General features: G+C 36.7%; 1 protein-coding gene across 9 annotated transcripts in view; it reads left to right on the plus strand.

Annotated features, from left to right (window-relative positions):
• The window catches only part of ATF7IP (activating transcription factor 7 interacting protein), an 85,203-nt gene that overhangs the window by 55,480 nt on the left and 12,307 nt on the right, over positions 1–17,416 (plus strand). For 5 of the 9 annotated variants that reach the window (XM_051784133.1, XM_051784132.1, XM_051784135.1 and 2 more), the window contains exon 11: positions 301–13,942. In XM_051784133.1, coding sequence (XP_051640093.1) covers positions 301–1,746 — 1,446 coding nt within the window. In that variant the 3' untranslated portion in view covers positions 1,747–13,942. The other 4 variants (XM_051784138.1, XM_051784139.1, XM_051784140.1 and 1 more) reach the window with 3 other exon arrangements.

Below are 17,416 nucleotides of genomic sequence, written 5' to 3' on the forward strand. Positions count from 1 at the left end.
GTTTTCAGTCTTCTGTTGTAGTGTATGTTCTAGGTTTGCTTTCCATGCAATCAGTTAAAGCATGTGTAATGCCATGGTTAAAAAAGACCTGATACATTTTAATTGGGTAGTGAGATATGGAATTGACATGCCATATCATTTGAAAAATCCAGTTAATGCCACCTGCTTTTTGTTACGTTAAATCCAAAATATTACATATTACTCCACGCTTCACAGCTCTCAGATCAAAAAGTAGTTCGCTGTGTGCCGTATACCTGTGGCATATTTGATGGTACAACTTTGATCAATTGTTTCGAAAAGCAGTTGAAACAGGAAGAGACTTCATCAGAAAATAAAGAAGCAGTAGAAGCAGCACAGACGAATTTTAACTTCCCTGAGGATGTCCTCTTTGGCTTGGAGGAAGAGGAAGAGGATGCTAAGAGCATCAAAAACACCCACAAGCAGACTGGCTGGGCAGCTAACCTATTAAAACAGTGGCTGGCCAAAAATGGCAAGGATCCTAGCTTTGAATTGGTCCCAGTAAGTGAACTTAATGATATCTTAAGAGAGTTTTATTACACAATAAGAAATCATGATGGAAATACCTACAGTGTGGCAAGCTACAAGTCAATGCGGGCCGGCTTAAACCGGCATCTCAAAATGCCACCTTATAATCGTCAGATTTGCTTAATGAAGGACAAAGAGTTTGCTAGTGCAAACATGGTGTTTGTGAGCGTGCTGAAGATGCTGCGCATGCAGGGGAAGGATGAGACTCACCACCATCCTCCTATAGCTGCTGAGGACTTGCGTAAGATTAAGCAATCTGGTGTGCTGGGTTTGCACAGTCCACTGGCGCTCGTCAACAAGGTGTGGTTTGATTTGCAGTTGCATTTTGCCAAGAGAGGGAGGGAAATTTTGAGAGATCTGGCTCCGGATGCATTTGTTGTTGAGAAGGACAAGAATGGGCGTCGCTATGCTATGTTTAGGTATCCTGGCAAAGGAAAAAATGGAGAAGATCCTCATAAAATGGGTAAAATGTATGATATGCCAGGTGACCCAAACTGTCCTGTTTTTTCATTGGAACTTTATTTGTCCAAGCTGCCTCCAGAACCCCCTGCCTTTTATCTGCACCCCTTAAAGCTAACATCAGAGCAAATGCAAGAGCAGCCTGTCTGGTACAAAAGAGAACCAATGGGTGTGAACTACCTGGGTACCATGATGCCCAGGATAAGTATGGCAGCCCGGCTCTCTCAGCGGTACACCAATCATTCTCTCCGAACTACCACCATTCAGCTACTCTGTGAAGCAGGACTGGGGCCTAGAGAAATAATGGCAGTGACAGGCCATCGCTCCGAGTCTGCTATTAGACACTACTGGGGATCTGCAGAGGTTCGCTACAGGGCCTGGTCAGATGTAATGGAAAATAATGCCCCCAATTACCTATATAGCAAGATCCCAAATGAAGTGATAAAAGAATCACTATCTGGTGCCTCCACCTCTTCTGTAAAACACGTTGTTCTAGAACAAAACAAAATTTTATTCCCTGCGAAATCAGTGGTGCCACCTGGCATTAATTCCGTGGCTTTAGTCCCCGAGGGACACCCAGCTCTAAATTGCAAAAGCCCTGTCCTGTTGAATCACAGTTCTTCCAAGGTGTTTCTCCCCAAGAATGTGACCAGTGGGAACCTAACTGCCGGTCCCCTTCAAGGCTGTTGTAACAAACCTGTCTTTATAAAGCGTGTGATAAAACAAGAACCAATGACTTGATGCTTCTGTAATGGAACTGATTTCAAATGAATTGCTAAAATGGAAAAATTATCAGATTTGTTTTTTCACTTGGTCTGCTAAAGAAATTTCTTATGGTCTAGTTAAGCAAGAAGAATCCTGTTCACATTCATGATGTGAGCTATGGAACAGAAACTTAAACAGAGCGGGGCTTGGAGTTTGTATGACTTTTTGTGGCAACTGGGACTCTTTAGGTGGCTGAGCAGAGCTATTTTAAAAATATTAAAGGGAAATATTGATTTCCATTTAGCTGAAGATGTGCTTTCTTCGCTAAGAGCGTGGGTTTTATATTTTGTGAGGAGTGTATTTATCATACCATTTTGTGCCTGCTGGCACTGATGTAGCATCTTACAAATCAAATACTTAATTACTGAAGAGCACCAAGAAGGTAGAAGCTGAATTAAATAGATGCAGATGCACTACAAATATATACATATTCATGAAAACACCTGGAATTGCTTGACCACTGTTGCCCTCTGTTCAAATTGTTATCACACTTACCAGAGGATTGTGCCTTTTTTTTTTTTTTTCCATTCCTCTAAATTGATTCCTCTCTGTGAGCTGCAGATTTGCGTTGCAGGTCTTTCCTTTTCCTATGTAATATTTTGGCTTAAGATTTCAGTTATTCCGTTCTCCAAAGGCACCGTTTGATATGCATGGTATTAAAATTAGGATCTCAAAAGAGCTGGACAGGTTTGTTGCTTAAATGGCAGGTAATTAGAGTCCAGGTGTTGTCTCTGTGCATGCAAAAGGTTTTTTTGTATTTCCTCCCACCCATGCCTTCATTACATTTCACATCATCTTTGCAGTATAATCTTTGTCAGTATAGTATAATTCACGAGTAGTATGTCCTGTTCTTCCCCACTGAACCCTATCCAGATATTTTTTTTGGTTTTAACTTCTTCGGAGTAGTAAATTGATCCTGTCATTAAATTTCTCATATATCTTTACAGATTAGAAATTCTCAGGATAGTGGATATAGGAATAATAATTTTTGTCAGAGATTCTAACAAATAAGAGATCTTCCTGTAAATAAAAACAGAAAACTGATCATAGGAATCACAAGTTATGGTAGGTCCACTTTGGAAGAAGAAACAGTGGAGCGTTTAAACTTTTCCATTCTATTAACTGAATGAAATAAGAATTGCTTTGTCCTTTTCAAATGTGTGTACACACGTGCACCACATGGTTTATCACACTAAGGACTTCACTGGAAGTGTTTATGTTGCTCAGCAATGGACAAAAAAGAGAAAAACCTCAGCTGAAATGACAGATTGACCATGATAAGTTCTTTAATTCTGTGGAGAACTTCCTTGCTGGCATAGGCTTTCAAATATTGGATGAGATTTATCGCTCTATTGTAGTGTATAGTCTACACAGACACTGCTATAGTCTGCACAGAGGGCTTGATGCCTGAACTTCAGAGTTTTTATCTTGGCTGATAATGTTTGCCTCTGTGGCCTTGGGTAGGTTACTCATACTTAATGCATCCATTTTCCAAAGTGTAAGACTAGCACAATCCTCCATTTTCTGATGGATCATGTTAACAATTAAAAAGTTTTAAAAGTTGTGTAGTCATCTTGTGTATTATATTTACAGTCACTTTTATTTGCTGCTGTTACAATGATTGAGATCACTGATCAGATGTAATTGTTAATACAAAAATTATTTCTGCACAGTCCTGTACTTCCTTAGTTGCAACATTAACTTACAGCGTCAATGACTAGAGGAAAGAAAGCATGGATCCAGAATTATAATTTTGTCAAGCCTAAAATAAATAGAAATGGTAAAGAAGTAATCCTTTCTAATGGCTAGATAGAAGAAAAAGTAAAAAAACAAAGGGCAAAAAGTTCTTACAATATGCAAGAACTTATTCTAGATATATAATCTAGGGATATATTTAGGGTAACACAGATTTCCAGATTTTAGGGATTCATAGAATTCATAATTCAGCCACACTGGCAAATTTAATTTCTTGTTTGAAGAAATTCACCCTAAACTTTCACCAGGATGGGTATGTATTACTTTCCACCCCAAAAAATACTCCTGTCTTTTTCTCAGGTAGTTGCTTCTTCCAGCATACTGGCATTGCACATTTATCCTGCAGAAACAAGTAAAGTATGTTGCCAGAAGACTGTTCTTTTTTTTTCCCTCTTACTGTGTACTGTGGTCATACTGAGCACATGCCCTACTCTGGTCCTAACTGTATGTGGGTGACTTACTGTAACAGCATATTGCTGATGGCTTCGTTCTTTAATACAAATCTACTCAGTGATTGAAATAGAAAAAGAGAATATTGGGCCAATTTTGGAATGTGTCTGATTCTTTTTGATCATCATTTGGCTTCTAACTTGACTTCCATTCTGTTGGCATATAATTGGGTATTTTTGGATTCTCATTTGTTAAATTCTAATTCTGTTGGCACCAACTATACAGTGTCCTCTTGCTACCTTCAGTTTGAACCTGATACTTCAAAGCTACTGACTGCAGTATTACTTGCTTCTGGTTTTTTGTATGGGAGAGGGTTTTTGTAATGAGAAAAGTATTCCTAGTTTGAGCTGGAAGTATTGCTTCATAAGAACTGGGGTCATTGTTCACTAAGCTCTCCGTTAATATTCGAATTAATTCTTATTAATGGAACATGTTTCTAACCTTCCAGAACTGAAAAATCTTTCTCCTGTTTCCCCTCCCACCTAAAGTGTTAAATGAATCCTTCCTACATGTATTTTGTTTCTAGAAAAACTGAAGCAGACAAACAGAATGGGTGTTTTGCTGCTTTTGTAAAGTCAATTTTGGGTGTGCGTACAGTAATACTGGGAGCAGGGGGTCAAGTTTCAAGTCAGTTTTATTCATTGCAGTACAGGTTATGCTTTGTGAACATCATGAATTGTATCAAAATGGACATGAATTGTACTCCTCAGTCACAGTATCAGCAGAGAACCTCAAACAGCAAGATAACAGTTTCCTTTTTTCCTATTATTTTCCCACTATAAGTGAACCTGGTTGGTGAACCACCTGGTTAAGTACAGTTTGTTTATCTAAACTTAAATTTAGACTTTGACTGTAAACTTGGTGCAAAATTGTTAATCATCATTTAAAATTCACTTTAAAAATCTGAATATAACAAATATTCTTTGAAAGAAATTTATCATCTATCACTCTTGAATTTTCTAATTAGATCTTTCCCTAAAATAAGACTATTTCAGTTGCCAAAAAAAAACCCCAGCACTTAATCTTGCCTAAATCAACTGAACTAATTTTTTAAGTACTGGCAGCTATGTTATTGATTAAATTCCATTTCCCTTGATGAGGATGACTGAAAACAGTGGGGAATTACTGGAACCTTAATAATACATCCATACATTTAGGTTTGCATCTCATTTTCATAATTCAACTTCGGTACTAGTGATGTGAATCTAGGACTTGTTTTCTGTGTGTTTTCCTGTTAAGTTTGAAAATCTCGGCTGTTACTTCAAGGGGTACCCTAATTACTTTTTGTTTTTCTGAATTTGGCACAATATCTGAGAGCATGTTAAATTTTCTTTAATCTATGCATTTTTTCTGTACTGTGTGAAGAGCTCCTTTGTGCAGTGTCAAATACTTGGAGGCACTGAAAGGATGCTTTGAAATTGAATGTGTTTTGAGGTTTGTTGTGGGTTTAGTCTGGTATATTTGGTTATCCTGAACTGTACAGTTTCTCAGTAATTGCTGTTTAGGGGTCAGTATAGCCAGAGTTTCCAGTAAGCAGCTTGGAGATATGGTTTTGCTGTACGACTGTTTCTCCTTTTCTGCATTCCTCTGTTTCTTGCTCCAAGAGGAGTGGCCACAGGGATGTGGGAGGGGGCATCTTACTATGTTTGTATTAGTCTGTTATTTTCACCTTTTCCTGCATACACAGAAATTTAAGAGTCGTTATTCAGTCCCAGACATTTTACCAACAGCCATTCCAGTGCCTGGGGTCCTAGAGTTGCATTTCTGAAGACATGACAAGCACTTTTAATGTATTGGGGTAAATATTATTGTTACAGAGGCAAAGGCATCTTTAATTATATAGCAAATCTTTAGAATGGTTTTTCAAGTATTTTAGTATGTATCCCAGTTATAGATACAGGATTTATATAATTATATATAATATATAAATAGAGCTATGGTATACTGAGAGAATCTATGAAAGCAACTTTTATTATATTGTAACATAAAGTAAGAGTGAACAAATTTGAACAGTACTGGATGTGTTAAAAATGGCTGGCCTAAGTCAATCTTCAAGAATGCATCATATTTATTAAAGCACCAGGTCAGGTGAATAGTCATTTTTCCCCCTGTTTCCTACTCCAGGTGCACCTTATCCTCTTATGGAGTAAATCATTTTTTCAGTCTAAATTTAAGCTGTGCATTTCACTTTTCAAGCTAATATTAGTTTTTTAAATTGAAGTCTGCAGTGTGCTATCCATTTCCTGTTGTTTTTGACATACCTTGATTTGTTTGGTTGAACTACAGTTTAATTTAAGCTTTTTGCTGACTGTTGGAAATTCATCTGGTAAAACGTTAATAAAGTACATTTATAACTCCTATCCCCTTACTTTGCAATGTATATTAAACTCTGTGAATGTCTCTTCGGAAATGTGAGCAAAGTAGATATGTCAGCTTACAGTTTATAAGTAGCTATTAATTCTATATTGTTGTAGCATTATTGATGAATATGTTTCCTTGCATTTCATGGTTTTGTCACTGAAAATAAATATATAAGTATGTATGTAAAATGGGCTACTTGACTTTTGTCTCTGACCCTGGGGTTATGTTTATGCTGTCTAAAATGCTACTAGCTCTCATCTGCAAGGTGGAACCTTTGCCTGAGGCTAATTAGAAATCTAAATTATAAAGATGTTACCAGGATATCATGTAGCTGAATTGGATGACTGTTTTAAAGAACAAAATTAAGGTGAATCCATTCTTGTATGACTTTTAAAGTGATTTGTCTTTCCCTGCAACCATATCTGTGTTACCTAAACCACCCCCAGCTATTGAGAGCAGCTTTTAATGAATAAACATACTTGTGTGTCGTAGGCTTATTTGGGGCCAAAAAATTGAGAAAAATATTAAAACAATCTAACTGATTATATCATTACCTCAGACATGGATAATAGCTTTTAAAAGCTGCATTAAACAAATCCAAAAAGTATTACATATATATTTACTGTTGAGTAAGATGGTCTTCCACTATCCAAGATGGCCATCCCACATAATGCTGTTGGGAAACTCTCACTGGGCTTTGGGGGAACAAGGTAGATGTTTCACCTTCAAAGAGTAAGAACCAGTAAAGACACGTGTGTGCACATGCACGCATGTATGTATTTATTATATACCCTTTTAACTGTTTGCTTAAGGAAAAAGCAAATCACAGCAGTAGAAAAGTACTGTTAGCATTGTGTCAAGTCTTTCTTTATAACTTTTAGTTGGAATTATGATTGCTAGCATCTAAAACCAGCTTTTCTGGCAACCAGTCTCTTATTTGTGTTCTTGTTAATAGGGGTAGCTGAGGCAACCTCTGCTCTTTGCACTGAAGAAATGAGAGGGTATATAATACTTAGGGGGTTACTGTGACTGGTTATTAATTTTTTCCGTGCTTGTGCTGTTCTTGTTCTATAGAAAGTGTTGCACAGTACCAGTTAAGGGTACGGGGAATGCAGGAATCTTGTGAATACAATACGTAAAATGTCTGTTATAAGTATTTGAGTATTATACAAGTATGCAACCACACACTATCAAGACATGTATTGCAGCCCTGTGAAATCTTGTTTGTGTATACTATGATCTTGGTAAACTGCTCACTTCATTGCATTATCATTTTCATTTTTCTTTTGGTAAGAGATGACAAATATTTTTGGTACCTGATTGAGTGGATTTTCATGACATCTTTGCAAGGCTGAAATAATTACTTCAATTTTTTGGGAGTTATTGCATTGGAAAAAAATACTGTTAAGAAATGATAATTCTGATATTGAACAGTCAGTGACTGAAATGTGCTCAAAAATGTATAAAGAAGGTCATTTCCACAGCTGCTTAGACTGTGCTTGAAATCTGTAGTTTTGTGTATGGACGACTGAAAATGAAATATCAACCGTATAATTATTCATACAAACACAGTATTGCCACCCTCTCCACACACACATCCATCATTCCCAAAACATATTTTTAACATCACTCCCCATAATTTAAGATTGATTTTGCTATTATATAACGCCTTGGTGCGTCGTATTATTGTGGTGGTGTGATGCTTCATGGATTGTCTGTTCTACAACCTCCAGATTTTTTTCTAGTTTGTTACAATAGAAACTATTAATAATAAAATTGCTAGCACTGTGTCAGTGTGCCACACATAGTCTTCAAAATTTTGTTCTTTACTTAGTTTGCAATATATTTTTTGTTGTTGCATTTTTTTCCCCTTAATTTTTAACTTTTACATACTGAAATGTTCCTTTATGAAAAGCAGGTGGCATTACAATCAATAACATTGTTGTCTTTATGTGATGAACTGAACTGTGGCGTTATATAATACCAAAATTTTAAAATCTTATACATCATATTTAAATAGAGAAGTGCATATGCAGAACTTTCTTCAAAATACCAACATGTAGCTTTTAGTTTTTCATGTAGTACAGTACATGTGCATGTTACCCAGCTGTTCAGTTTGAGTTTTAGAGATTTCTTTCCAGGTTTTCTACAGTAGTTTGCCGTTGACGTATATATACTGTGATGATGTAACTTCTTTCTACGTTACATTTCACAGTTGTAGTTATGGTGAGAGATAACCTTCTTTTCTCAATCTCATGGCTGCCATATGTGCGTTGACCTTTAAATCCCATCTCTTTCATTGCATTTGTTATCCTTGTGGAATTGGAATAGCTCTTTTACAGACACCTACCCCTAGCATTTTTTCTTTCTCTTTCTTTTCAAATTCAAGTGATGAATCATTTGAAATCAAACCTAACTTGCAGCAGTAACGATCTGAAAGAGTTGCTGATTAGCAAAGCTATGGGGATATTCTTTCTCCCACTACAGTGTATTTTACAACAGTAAAATGGTTCAGCATGTGGAAAAAACATGTAATGATAGTAGCTTGTCTCAGTGTCCCTAGTTTTCTAGAGGTAGATGAGGAAACTGCTTCAGAATCACTTGAACACCAGAGACAGCCCTTCATTTTATTGTGAGACTGATTCCTTTCTGATTCCCCTTTATTAATCTACTATTTGCTAGTGCGTAGGTTAATTATTAGATATTGCAGTCAATGACATAGAGGATATAATGACAGTCTTCCAAAAGAAGGAGGAAAGCTCTTAATTATAAAACATTTACATTGGTTTTATTGCAAATCTTAATTGCGACTTCAGGTGGCCCTATTCACTGCATTTATGCATTTTTTTACAAGTTCCAGGATTTTTATTACCTCTCAGAACCCTTCTTTAATAGTAATTTTTTTTAAATTTTTATAATATCCCTATGACACTGGTCCCAGAAAGTCAATATATAATTATTTTCTTTCTCAAGGAAAACTGTATTATTCCTGCTTCTCCCCATAAGTATATCTTAACTTGTTAGTACATCTGTATCTCAGTATTTTCTTTAATTCTTAAAAAGAATGTGGTTGGGATTGGAAAAAAGCAGATGTATGGTCTATGTGTATGCAGTAGAAAATGCATGAAATTGTGAGGATAGGTAATTTTTACTAATCGTTTGAAGAAAACTCTGAATTAAAGTGTAATTACTGAAATATGAATAGAGATTTTACATAAGTAATTAAAACAAAGTCTGTTTGTAGTAGTTTTCATGGTAAAGAAAATCTGAAAATGGTTACTCAGAAGAATGAGCACTATAGATCACTTTTGAGCAAGTTTTGCAACTGGAAATATCAGTTTCTAATATTATGTGAGAAAAAATGCAGAAATCTGAAAAGTTGCACTTATTTTATACCTCCTTTTCATTCTTTTGTTTTTCATAGGCACTATAAAACAGTTTAAGCTTAACTGATGAAGAGGTGTTTAGAAGAGGTTATGACTGGCATCTGTCTGTTTCAGGTCTTAGCAGCTTCCACTCAGATATTTGAAAGGGATGAGTATTTACTTTTTCAGTTTTGCCCTCTCTTCTAGGGTCTTTTAGTTGCTGCTTTCACAAGTTATGTGCTTGCTGTTAAAATACTTTTCCTTCACACTTGCCAAGTTAGATGCTTGCCTGGGGCATTTGGCCGGCAAACAGATAGTTACATATTGGCAATGGCAGTAGGTGCAGACGTGACTTTGCAGACTGAAGCAGCTGTGACAGAGGGGCTGCAATTTGACAAGGTTTTCTTTAAAGAACACACTTTTCGACACAGATCAAGATTGTTAATTGAAGGGCCTTCTCTTTGGCTGGCTGGTTCAGGGGAGATGCTCAACGCAGAATAGCAAAGTAACTTTATCAGTACACTTACCCCATCCTCCCATATTTGTGGTGGTGCATGTTGCTTGGCTGTTATTTTCTTTTCCCCTGCTGTCTTTTTTCCTCTTCCCGCTTCCTTTTTTTCACCTTTGTTTCTGCTCTTAATCATATCTTGCAGTCCTCTTCCCCGGCTTCACATCATGTTTTTGCCTTTCAACTCTCAAGTTTGCATGTGTCTTCTTGGACTGGATCTACACTGGATTTCAGTATGAAATGTTCAGTTACAGCACACATTGCTTTCATGCAAAACATCTCAATTGCAAATTTAAGTTAACCTAGCTGAAGAATAAACATGAGACTATATTAAAATTAAGAAGTTAGGAAAATATGAAGACTTATATTTTTCTTGTTTTCTTCCTAATATTTTTTCACATATATATATATGTAAAACTCTGACGATCCAGAGTAGGATTTGTTAGGTTTAATTTTTAATTCCATTTTTAATTCACTTTTTTCATGGCATTGTTTGGTGTTAAAATTGTTACACTGTTGGCCGCCATATGAAAGCAGAAAGAAATTTAAATGAAGGCAGCTCAGATACAGTTGTGGTTAACTGGATGGTTCAGTCTATGATATTGCTACTTCCAGGCAGTACAAACTTTGCTCACCTGCTATGGATAAAACAGGTCCAAAATGGCAGTATGGCAGTATTTTGGAGGATTTCTACTTACTTGGAATTTAAGGGCATATACATTAAGATACATGAGCCGTTCAGAAGGATGGAGGAGGGAGTTTGGTAGCTTACATTTCTTTTCAGTCTCACTGTAAACTTTTTTTTCTACTTGATTACTAGAAATTACCGAGATGCTATTGTAAACAGTCAGATTTAATGTGAATTATGGACTGTTTGGAGAGTGGTGAGCTGTTTCTGACAAATGAGGAGAGGGTTGTTTGAGGGGTTGTGATTTTGTTTGCTTTGGTTGCTTTGCTTTGGTTTTGGGTTTGCATTTGTTTTTTGTAACTGTGGCATTTTAAATAGATACAAGTCACTTTATATTGATGTGGTTATTTTGTTTCCGTTTCAACTTATTTGATATGCTAAGATGATTGAACCTCTTCTTATTAAGACTTGCTAGATATGTGAACTAAAGCACCAGGTATATGTTTGGGGTTCTCATTAAATGATTTTAATTATTTCATTAGTGTGACTGCACTGATGAAAAGGTGTTAAGATTTCATCATCTTGCTCTTCTGCAGAGATCAGCTGAGGCAGGTTAATGTTGTTGGATTCCTGTGTTTGGAGATAACTAAAAAGTCATGGGAGACCAGAATGCTTTGACTTTGCTTCTCTGCTTTACCAGTTTCTATCCAAATGCCTGCTGAAATTTAAATTAGGAGTTGAAAGACTTGTTCCTGAATTTCCTTTTCATTCCTGGACTTGAGATACCTACAGGTATCTGAAAACTGTGTGCCAACACTACAGAATATAGAAATGGATACTTCGCCTCCTTTTGAATGTAGGTGGATGCCTTTATGGCAGGCATAATTAGCAGTCTGTTTTGTGTGGGGATTACACTGTGCTCCCCTAGGTAGGAAACACAGTGTTCGGCATTTTGGGATTTTCAAGTTTCCTTAAAAATTTCCTGTACCCCTATATTTCATTTGAGGGAAATGCATGGTTGGTGAACAAAGGGGGAATCTAGTCAGGGAGGCTGGGGAGTCAGGACTGCATGGAGTGCTGTGTGTAGGGTACAGCATCTGCTTGGAGTAGCTGGAGTGTGTGCCCTGGAACTAGGACTGGGGGATGTACCACAGAGCACCGCTCAGAAGGCTGCCCTGCTGATCTGCAGCTTCTAGTGTGGGTTGCTGAAAGAATATAACTGGTTATGGATGGATAGCTCCTGATGAAGTGTGGCTGAATAAGAGAAGGTCTTTCTTCCTGAGAATTGCATGAATGAAACCTTGTCGGCTGATTTAATACATGCCTGTTTAACTAACTCAAGATTTTGGTGTTCCAGACACTTGGAAGCTCTAAGAACTTTATTGACTGGCACAGTCAAGTAGGGCTTCAAAACAGCTGTCACACAGAGTATTTTCCTAAGAATTTGTATTTCCTTGCAGAGGAAGAATTTAAAGGAAATTGCTTCAGACTAATGTATTTTATAGTGGAAAGAAATTAATATCTTGGTGTTAGCTTTTTTCTTTTTCCAGTTCCTTATAAATCTCCCTCTCCATTTTTCAGTCTCCTTTCCCCTGGCAGAGAGAACCATAGTTCAAAATACACATTGTTGACTGGGAAGATCATCAAGTTGGAATGAAATTCCTCTTGACTTGATGCTAATCAGTTTATCATTGATTATTTTAATGTGCTTTTTATGGTTCAAGTGGGTAAATCAGCTCATCATACTAAGAAAACTGAAGCTAGAAAGTATTTTAAATAGAAACCACTCAACAGAAGAATTCCATGGTTAATAATTCTGAAATATGTTTATGTATAGCAAAGATAAGAGTCACTATAGAGATCTCTTCTATCACCTGTGAACATAAGTAGTTAGATATTTCTTACTCAAATTGTGTATCATAGTTTATTAGCAGAATTTCATCAGTGGCAGCATCAGAACTTAAGGCAAGAAGAAATCAGGCCGTAACAATGCATAATGAAGAGAACAATCACATCACGCACTCCAAATTCAGTGACTGATAATTCATACACAGCTTTTGCTTGCATTTAGTTATCATATGATACCTCTTTTGCCTCTCAGAGCCTTGCCTGTGCGAGAATCGTCTTTTGGACCTCCTTAAAGGCTTAGTTTTACCCAAATGAAAGGTCATAGAGCAGACAATCTCTTCCACAAAACAAATCAACAACAACAACGAGGAAACCACAACTAATTTTTGCAGCAAGGAACTAGAATATCCATTCAAGGTTTTTTCCTAGGAAGTATATTTAAAAACACAGAAATATATAGGATCTCCTCTGTATTTTTTTATCACCTACAGGAAAATGTTGGTGTTCCCTTCAGTCTGAACAGCCAAGGGACAGCAGTTGATCCAGAAGATAAATCTTGTTTGATGGTCCTCTAAGGCTTTTTGTTATAACATTAAGCTTAAAAGATCCTTTTATGCTAAAGGGATGGTTACATCTCTCTACTCATATATAGAATTATTATTCATGTGTAGCATAATAGAATGCTAAAATTTGTGCTAATGAGTGAGAAAGCAGTACTGAAATTACTGGATACAACTGGATCTTTCTGATTGCTTTTGATAAATTTTTAAGCATACAGGTTCCAGTGTAGCTTTCCCCTTTTCTTGTTGTGAAGTCAGTGTCTTAATAACCACATAGACCAGGCTGTCTCAAGATAAGTAATGTATTGTCCTGGTGACTGTTCTGTCAAAAGATTATACTACTACAGAGGAGAGCACAGATTACAACCAGATTAAAATGTTAAGCGTCATTGTTGAAGTATACCCTATAACAGCAAATTGTTAAGCATTTACCTGTAAAACAATATGCTACTAGTCATCAGGGTTTTTTACTCTTGACAAAGCTAAAAGTACTTTGATACTTGTTACTGCAGTACAGTCACTTGGTTATCACCTGTTCTTCAAGTCCTGGGATATTCGTCTGAAATTTCCTTCTTCTGTTCATTTCATCAGTTCCTTTCTAATAAGTATCAATTTTGAGACCTCTCCTTCTGAATGTTCAGTTTGTGTCCCTTTTCCGCCTGTGTTCTCTGGATTTGCTTTTGCAAAATGAAGGAGTTTTGTCTTTCAGAGCGGGAAGGTCACAGGAAGTGAATCAGGAGGTGTCATTGATCTTACACTGGATGAAGAGGATGATAACTCTTCTCCAGGTAGGTGGAAGATATTTTGCTAACTGCAGGGGTAATTGAGCTACAAGTATTATTTCATCACGTGAATGACAGAAAGTAATAAACTTATGTTTCTGCTTATAGTGTATTTTTTCCTTGATGTTTCAGTTAAATACAACTGTTGTTAAAAAAATTGATAGGTGTTAAATAAAAGGAATTTTACTCATAGTCTGTAAGATTTTTACCTTTCCCTTAATTTAAGTATTGTTGCTATCTATTCTTAAATCTGTTAGGCTTGGAGAGTAATTTGAGGCGTTTGAGTTCTTGATAATATTTTAGCAAGTTCTTCTAGATATATTTCTTTTTTCTCTTTATTGATTAGTTAAAGACCATTTAATTCTACAATTGGTATTCAGGCATTAGATTACTACAGCTTCTAATCTTTTGTTTAACTAAAATGCTTTGTTGCAAGGGTTTAAAGACTAAATGCAAATCTGTTGTTTGCTGCCAAGATCAGAGTAAATATAGTTGTGCTCTTATATCCTTTGGCAGTTTGGATGCACTTCATCTTCTAAAAGAATACCTTTCTTTTTTTATAAGTCTTGCGTAAGTTTAGGCAGATCTAATTATAGCTAGCGTTGGATTAGTGAAGAATTATAGTACTTCAGAGAAGAAATAAGAGTCTGTGCTTAGACCATGTATTGTGCTGCCATCTTCATTGAAAAAAACCTATATTTCTGCTGTTGGAGATAATATTTTCTTTCTGCATGGTCCCTAAATGCATGTCCCTGCACTGCATTCTGAAGTCCAGCCACCAAGAGGTTTGATTCCTCTGGACAACCTCAGCAGCTCTTTCTCCAGCTAGTGCATTCAGGTTCTACACAAACGTTCTTAATAGCTTAAATTGCTTTATTTGTATTACACAAATGTAGAAAATCATATTGTCACGTGGTAGCATTTCTTTCAGTGAGGAAGAAATCATAGCCATAGAATGGTTTGGGTTGGAAAGGACCTTAAAGATCATCTCATTCCAACCCCCCTGCCATGGGCATGAACACCTTCCACTAGACCAGGTTGTTCAGAACCCCATCCAGCCTGACATTGAACACCTCCATGTGATGTTATCACCAAAAGTGGAGTGCATGTGGTATACAAGTATTAGGGAAGCATGATGTAATTCAGATAGCTGACCATCTGGTTCTTTTATCAGTAGAGAATATGTGGTGCACACTGAATCGAGTATGAGCCAACAGTGTGTTCTCATTTCAATTTAAGTAATTACTCCTCCCATATTGACACTGGTGGGACCACAGCTGAAATACAGTGTCCAGTTTTGGCTCCCCCTTCCTTGACTTCAGAAGAGTTGTGGTAGCACTGGAGAGGGACTCACAGATGGTGTCAGGGTGGTGGGGGCCTGAAGTGTATGACCTGTGAGAAGAGATCAACAGACATGGTGTGTTTGGCAAAGAGCAAAGCAAAAGACAACATAATAGTAGCCTACAACCACGTGGAGGATCATTACAAAGATGATGGAGCACAACTTCTTAGCAGAACCATGAACTACAAGTTCAGGAGGTTCAAGTTGAGCTTGAGGGGAAAAGAAATCACCGTAGTGCAGCACAGAGCGATGGTGGAAGCTCCACTCTCAAAATGTTCTTAGGTTTCAGCAGGGCAAAGCCACAAGCCATTTGAATTAGTGTTGGTGACAGTCCAGCTTCAAGAAGAAATTGGACTACATGGCCACCAGAGGTCATTTTCAGCCAGGATTTTGAATTGCTGAGTGGCAGAATAGCTCAGGCAATCAAGTTTTTACCACTGTCATCTCTTCTGAGTGTTAGTTCTCAAAAAGATAAAAAAGATGGTTGCCCTGGGATTGTGCAAGCCTGTCAGATAAGGTTAAGCTTCCCAGTCCTGCTTTAACATTCTATAAAAGACACTGAGCAGATAGATCTAAATGGATTTATGGTATGGTTTAAAGTAGTGTGTCACAGTATTGTAATGTATTGCAGCTAATCTTTTTCTATCAAAAGTAACATTTTCCAGAGAGTTTTTCTCTCCCTGATTGCATTAAGTAGATGTTCACAATTGCCATAAAAAATCAACACTGTGGTTGCATGTAAGATGCTTCTCTGGGTAGGAGTGCTGCGGAGTTGTAGCTCAATTACAGTGTAGTAACTTAACTCTTCCTCAGTTTCTTTGTTGGGGCTCGAGCCTATATCTTAAAGATTTCTCCAGTGGGATATTCTGAGATTCTTTCCCCTTAGTTGTCACATTTTAGAAAACTGTCCTTCCATTAGGAGGAAGGTTAGTGGGGTACTTCCAGGCTGGGTTAGCTCCTGTGTGTCTCTTCCCTGCAAAGCAGAAGCCAGACTCTTACTGATAGTCTGAAACCACGCAGATTAGTTCATGTTTAGAGTTTATGTGAGGAGTCAGTATGTTTTACATAAGCTGTAGAAACACAGGAACCAAAACCCTAGTAAAAGCTTGAGTTTCACAATGCAGTGAGAACAGATCACTAGGATTTTTGAGTAAGTTTCTTGGGAATGTGTTCTGATAATAATCAGGTTAGAGGAAGAGTACACTTCTGACAGCTTTTGCATAACCATATGTATCTGTATACCTTTGGCTAAATGTTTTTTTCCACTGCATTTGTTTACAGCAAATGTGGAGCAAGTTTTATGTTGTTCTAGATTTATTGGTACACAACCTCGAAACAGAAAATACCTAAAGCATTATGGTGTTTTCTGCAGGAATATTAGTTCAGTACTAATTCAAGTAGAAGAGCAACACTTACATAGTGTTCTTGGGAACACTCAGATCCTGATTATTTTCTTTAAAGCATTGTCACCCACATATAAAGTAAACCCAATTAAATACCTTGTAAAAGGTATTTAAATAGATATTAATATCTACTAATATCTAATAAAACCTGATGTGTGCAAAAATTGTTAATGAAAATGTTGTGTAACCTTCAAGAAACCATGTTAATAATTTCTGTTCAGAACAATTGTCAGCCTTTCATCAGAGTAATCTGGATACTTTTCTGTCTGCAAGTATCTTATAATACTTGTATTTTGGACCTTGCTGTCCTTCTTATAAAATATTGGTATAGCAGATGGCATCAAATTATTTTATAAGAATATTATTATTAAAACAATAAAGTGGCTTTGTGATCTAAGAAAGATATGTTCCACTTTATTTTGTAGGAAAAATTATTAAATACATAATATTGGGGTTTTATTTTATAAGGTGTTTTATCTGATTAACAAATCTGTAGTTTCCTGGATGCTTTTTATTTTCTTATTCTTGAACATGGGTATGGCATGTTTGCTGTTCTGTAATCCCACTATGCCGGTTATGAATTAGTACAGTGTTTAAAACTCCTTCGTTCTATAACTGCAGTGTTATAGGCCCAGTTTCTGGCG

The sequence above is a fragment of the Manacus candei genome, unplaced genomic scaffold (genome assembly GCF_025592945.1).
Source record: "Manacus candei isolate 608988 ecotype Guabito, Panama unplaced genomic scaffold, ASM2559294v1 h1tg000018l, whole genome shotgun sequence".
Classification (NCBI taxonomy): domain Eukaryota; kingdom Metazoa; phylum Chordata; class Aves; order Passeriformes; family Pipridae; genus Manacus; species Manacus candei.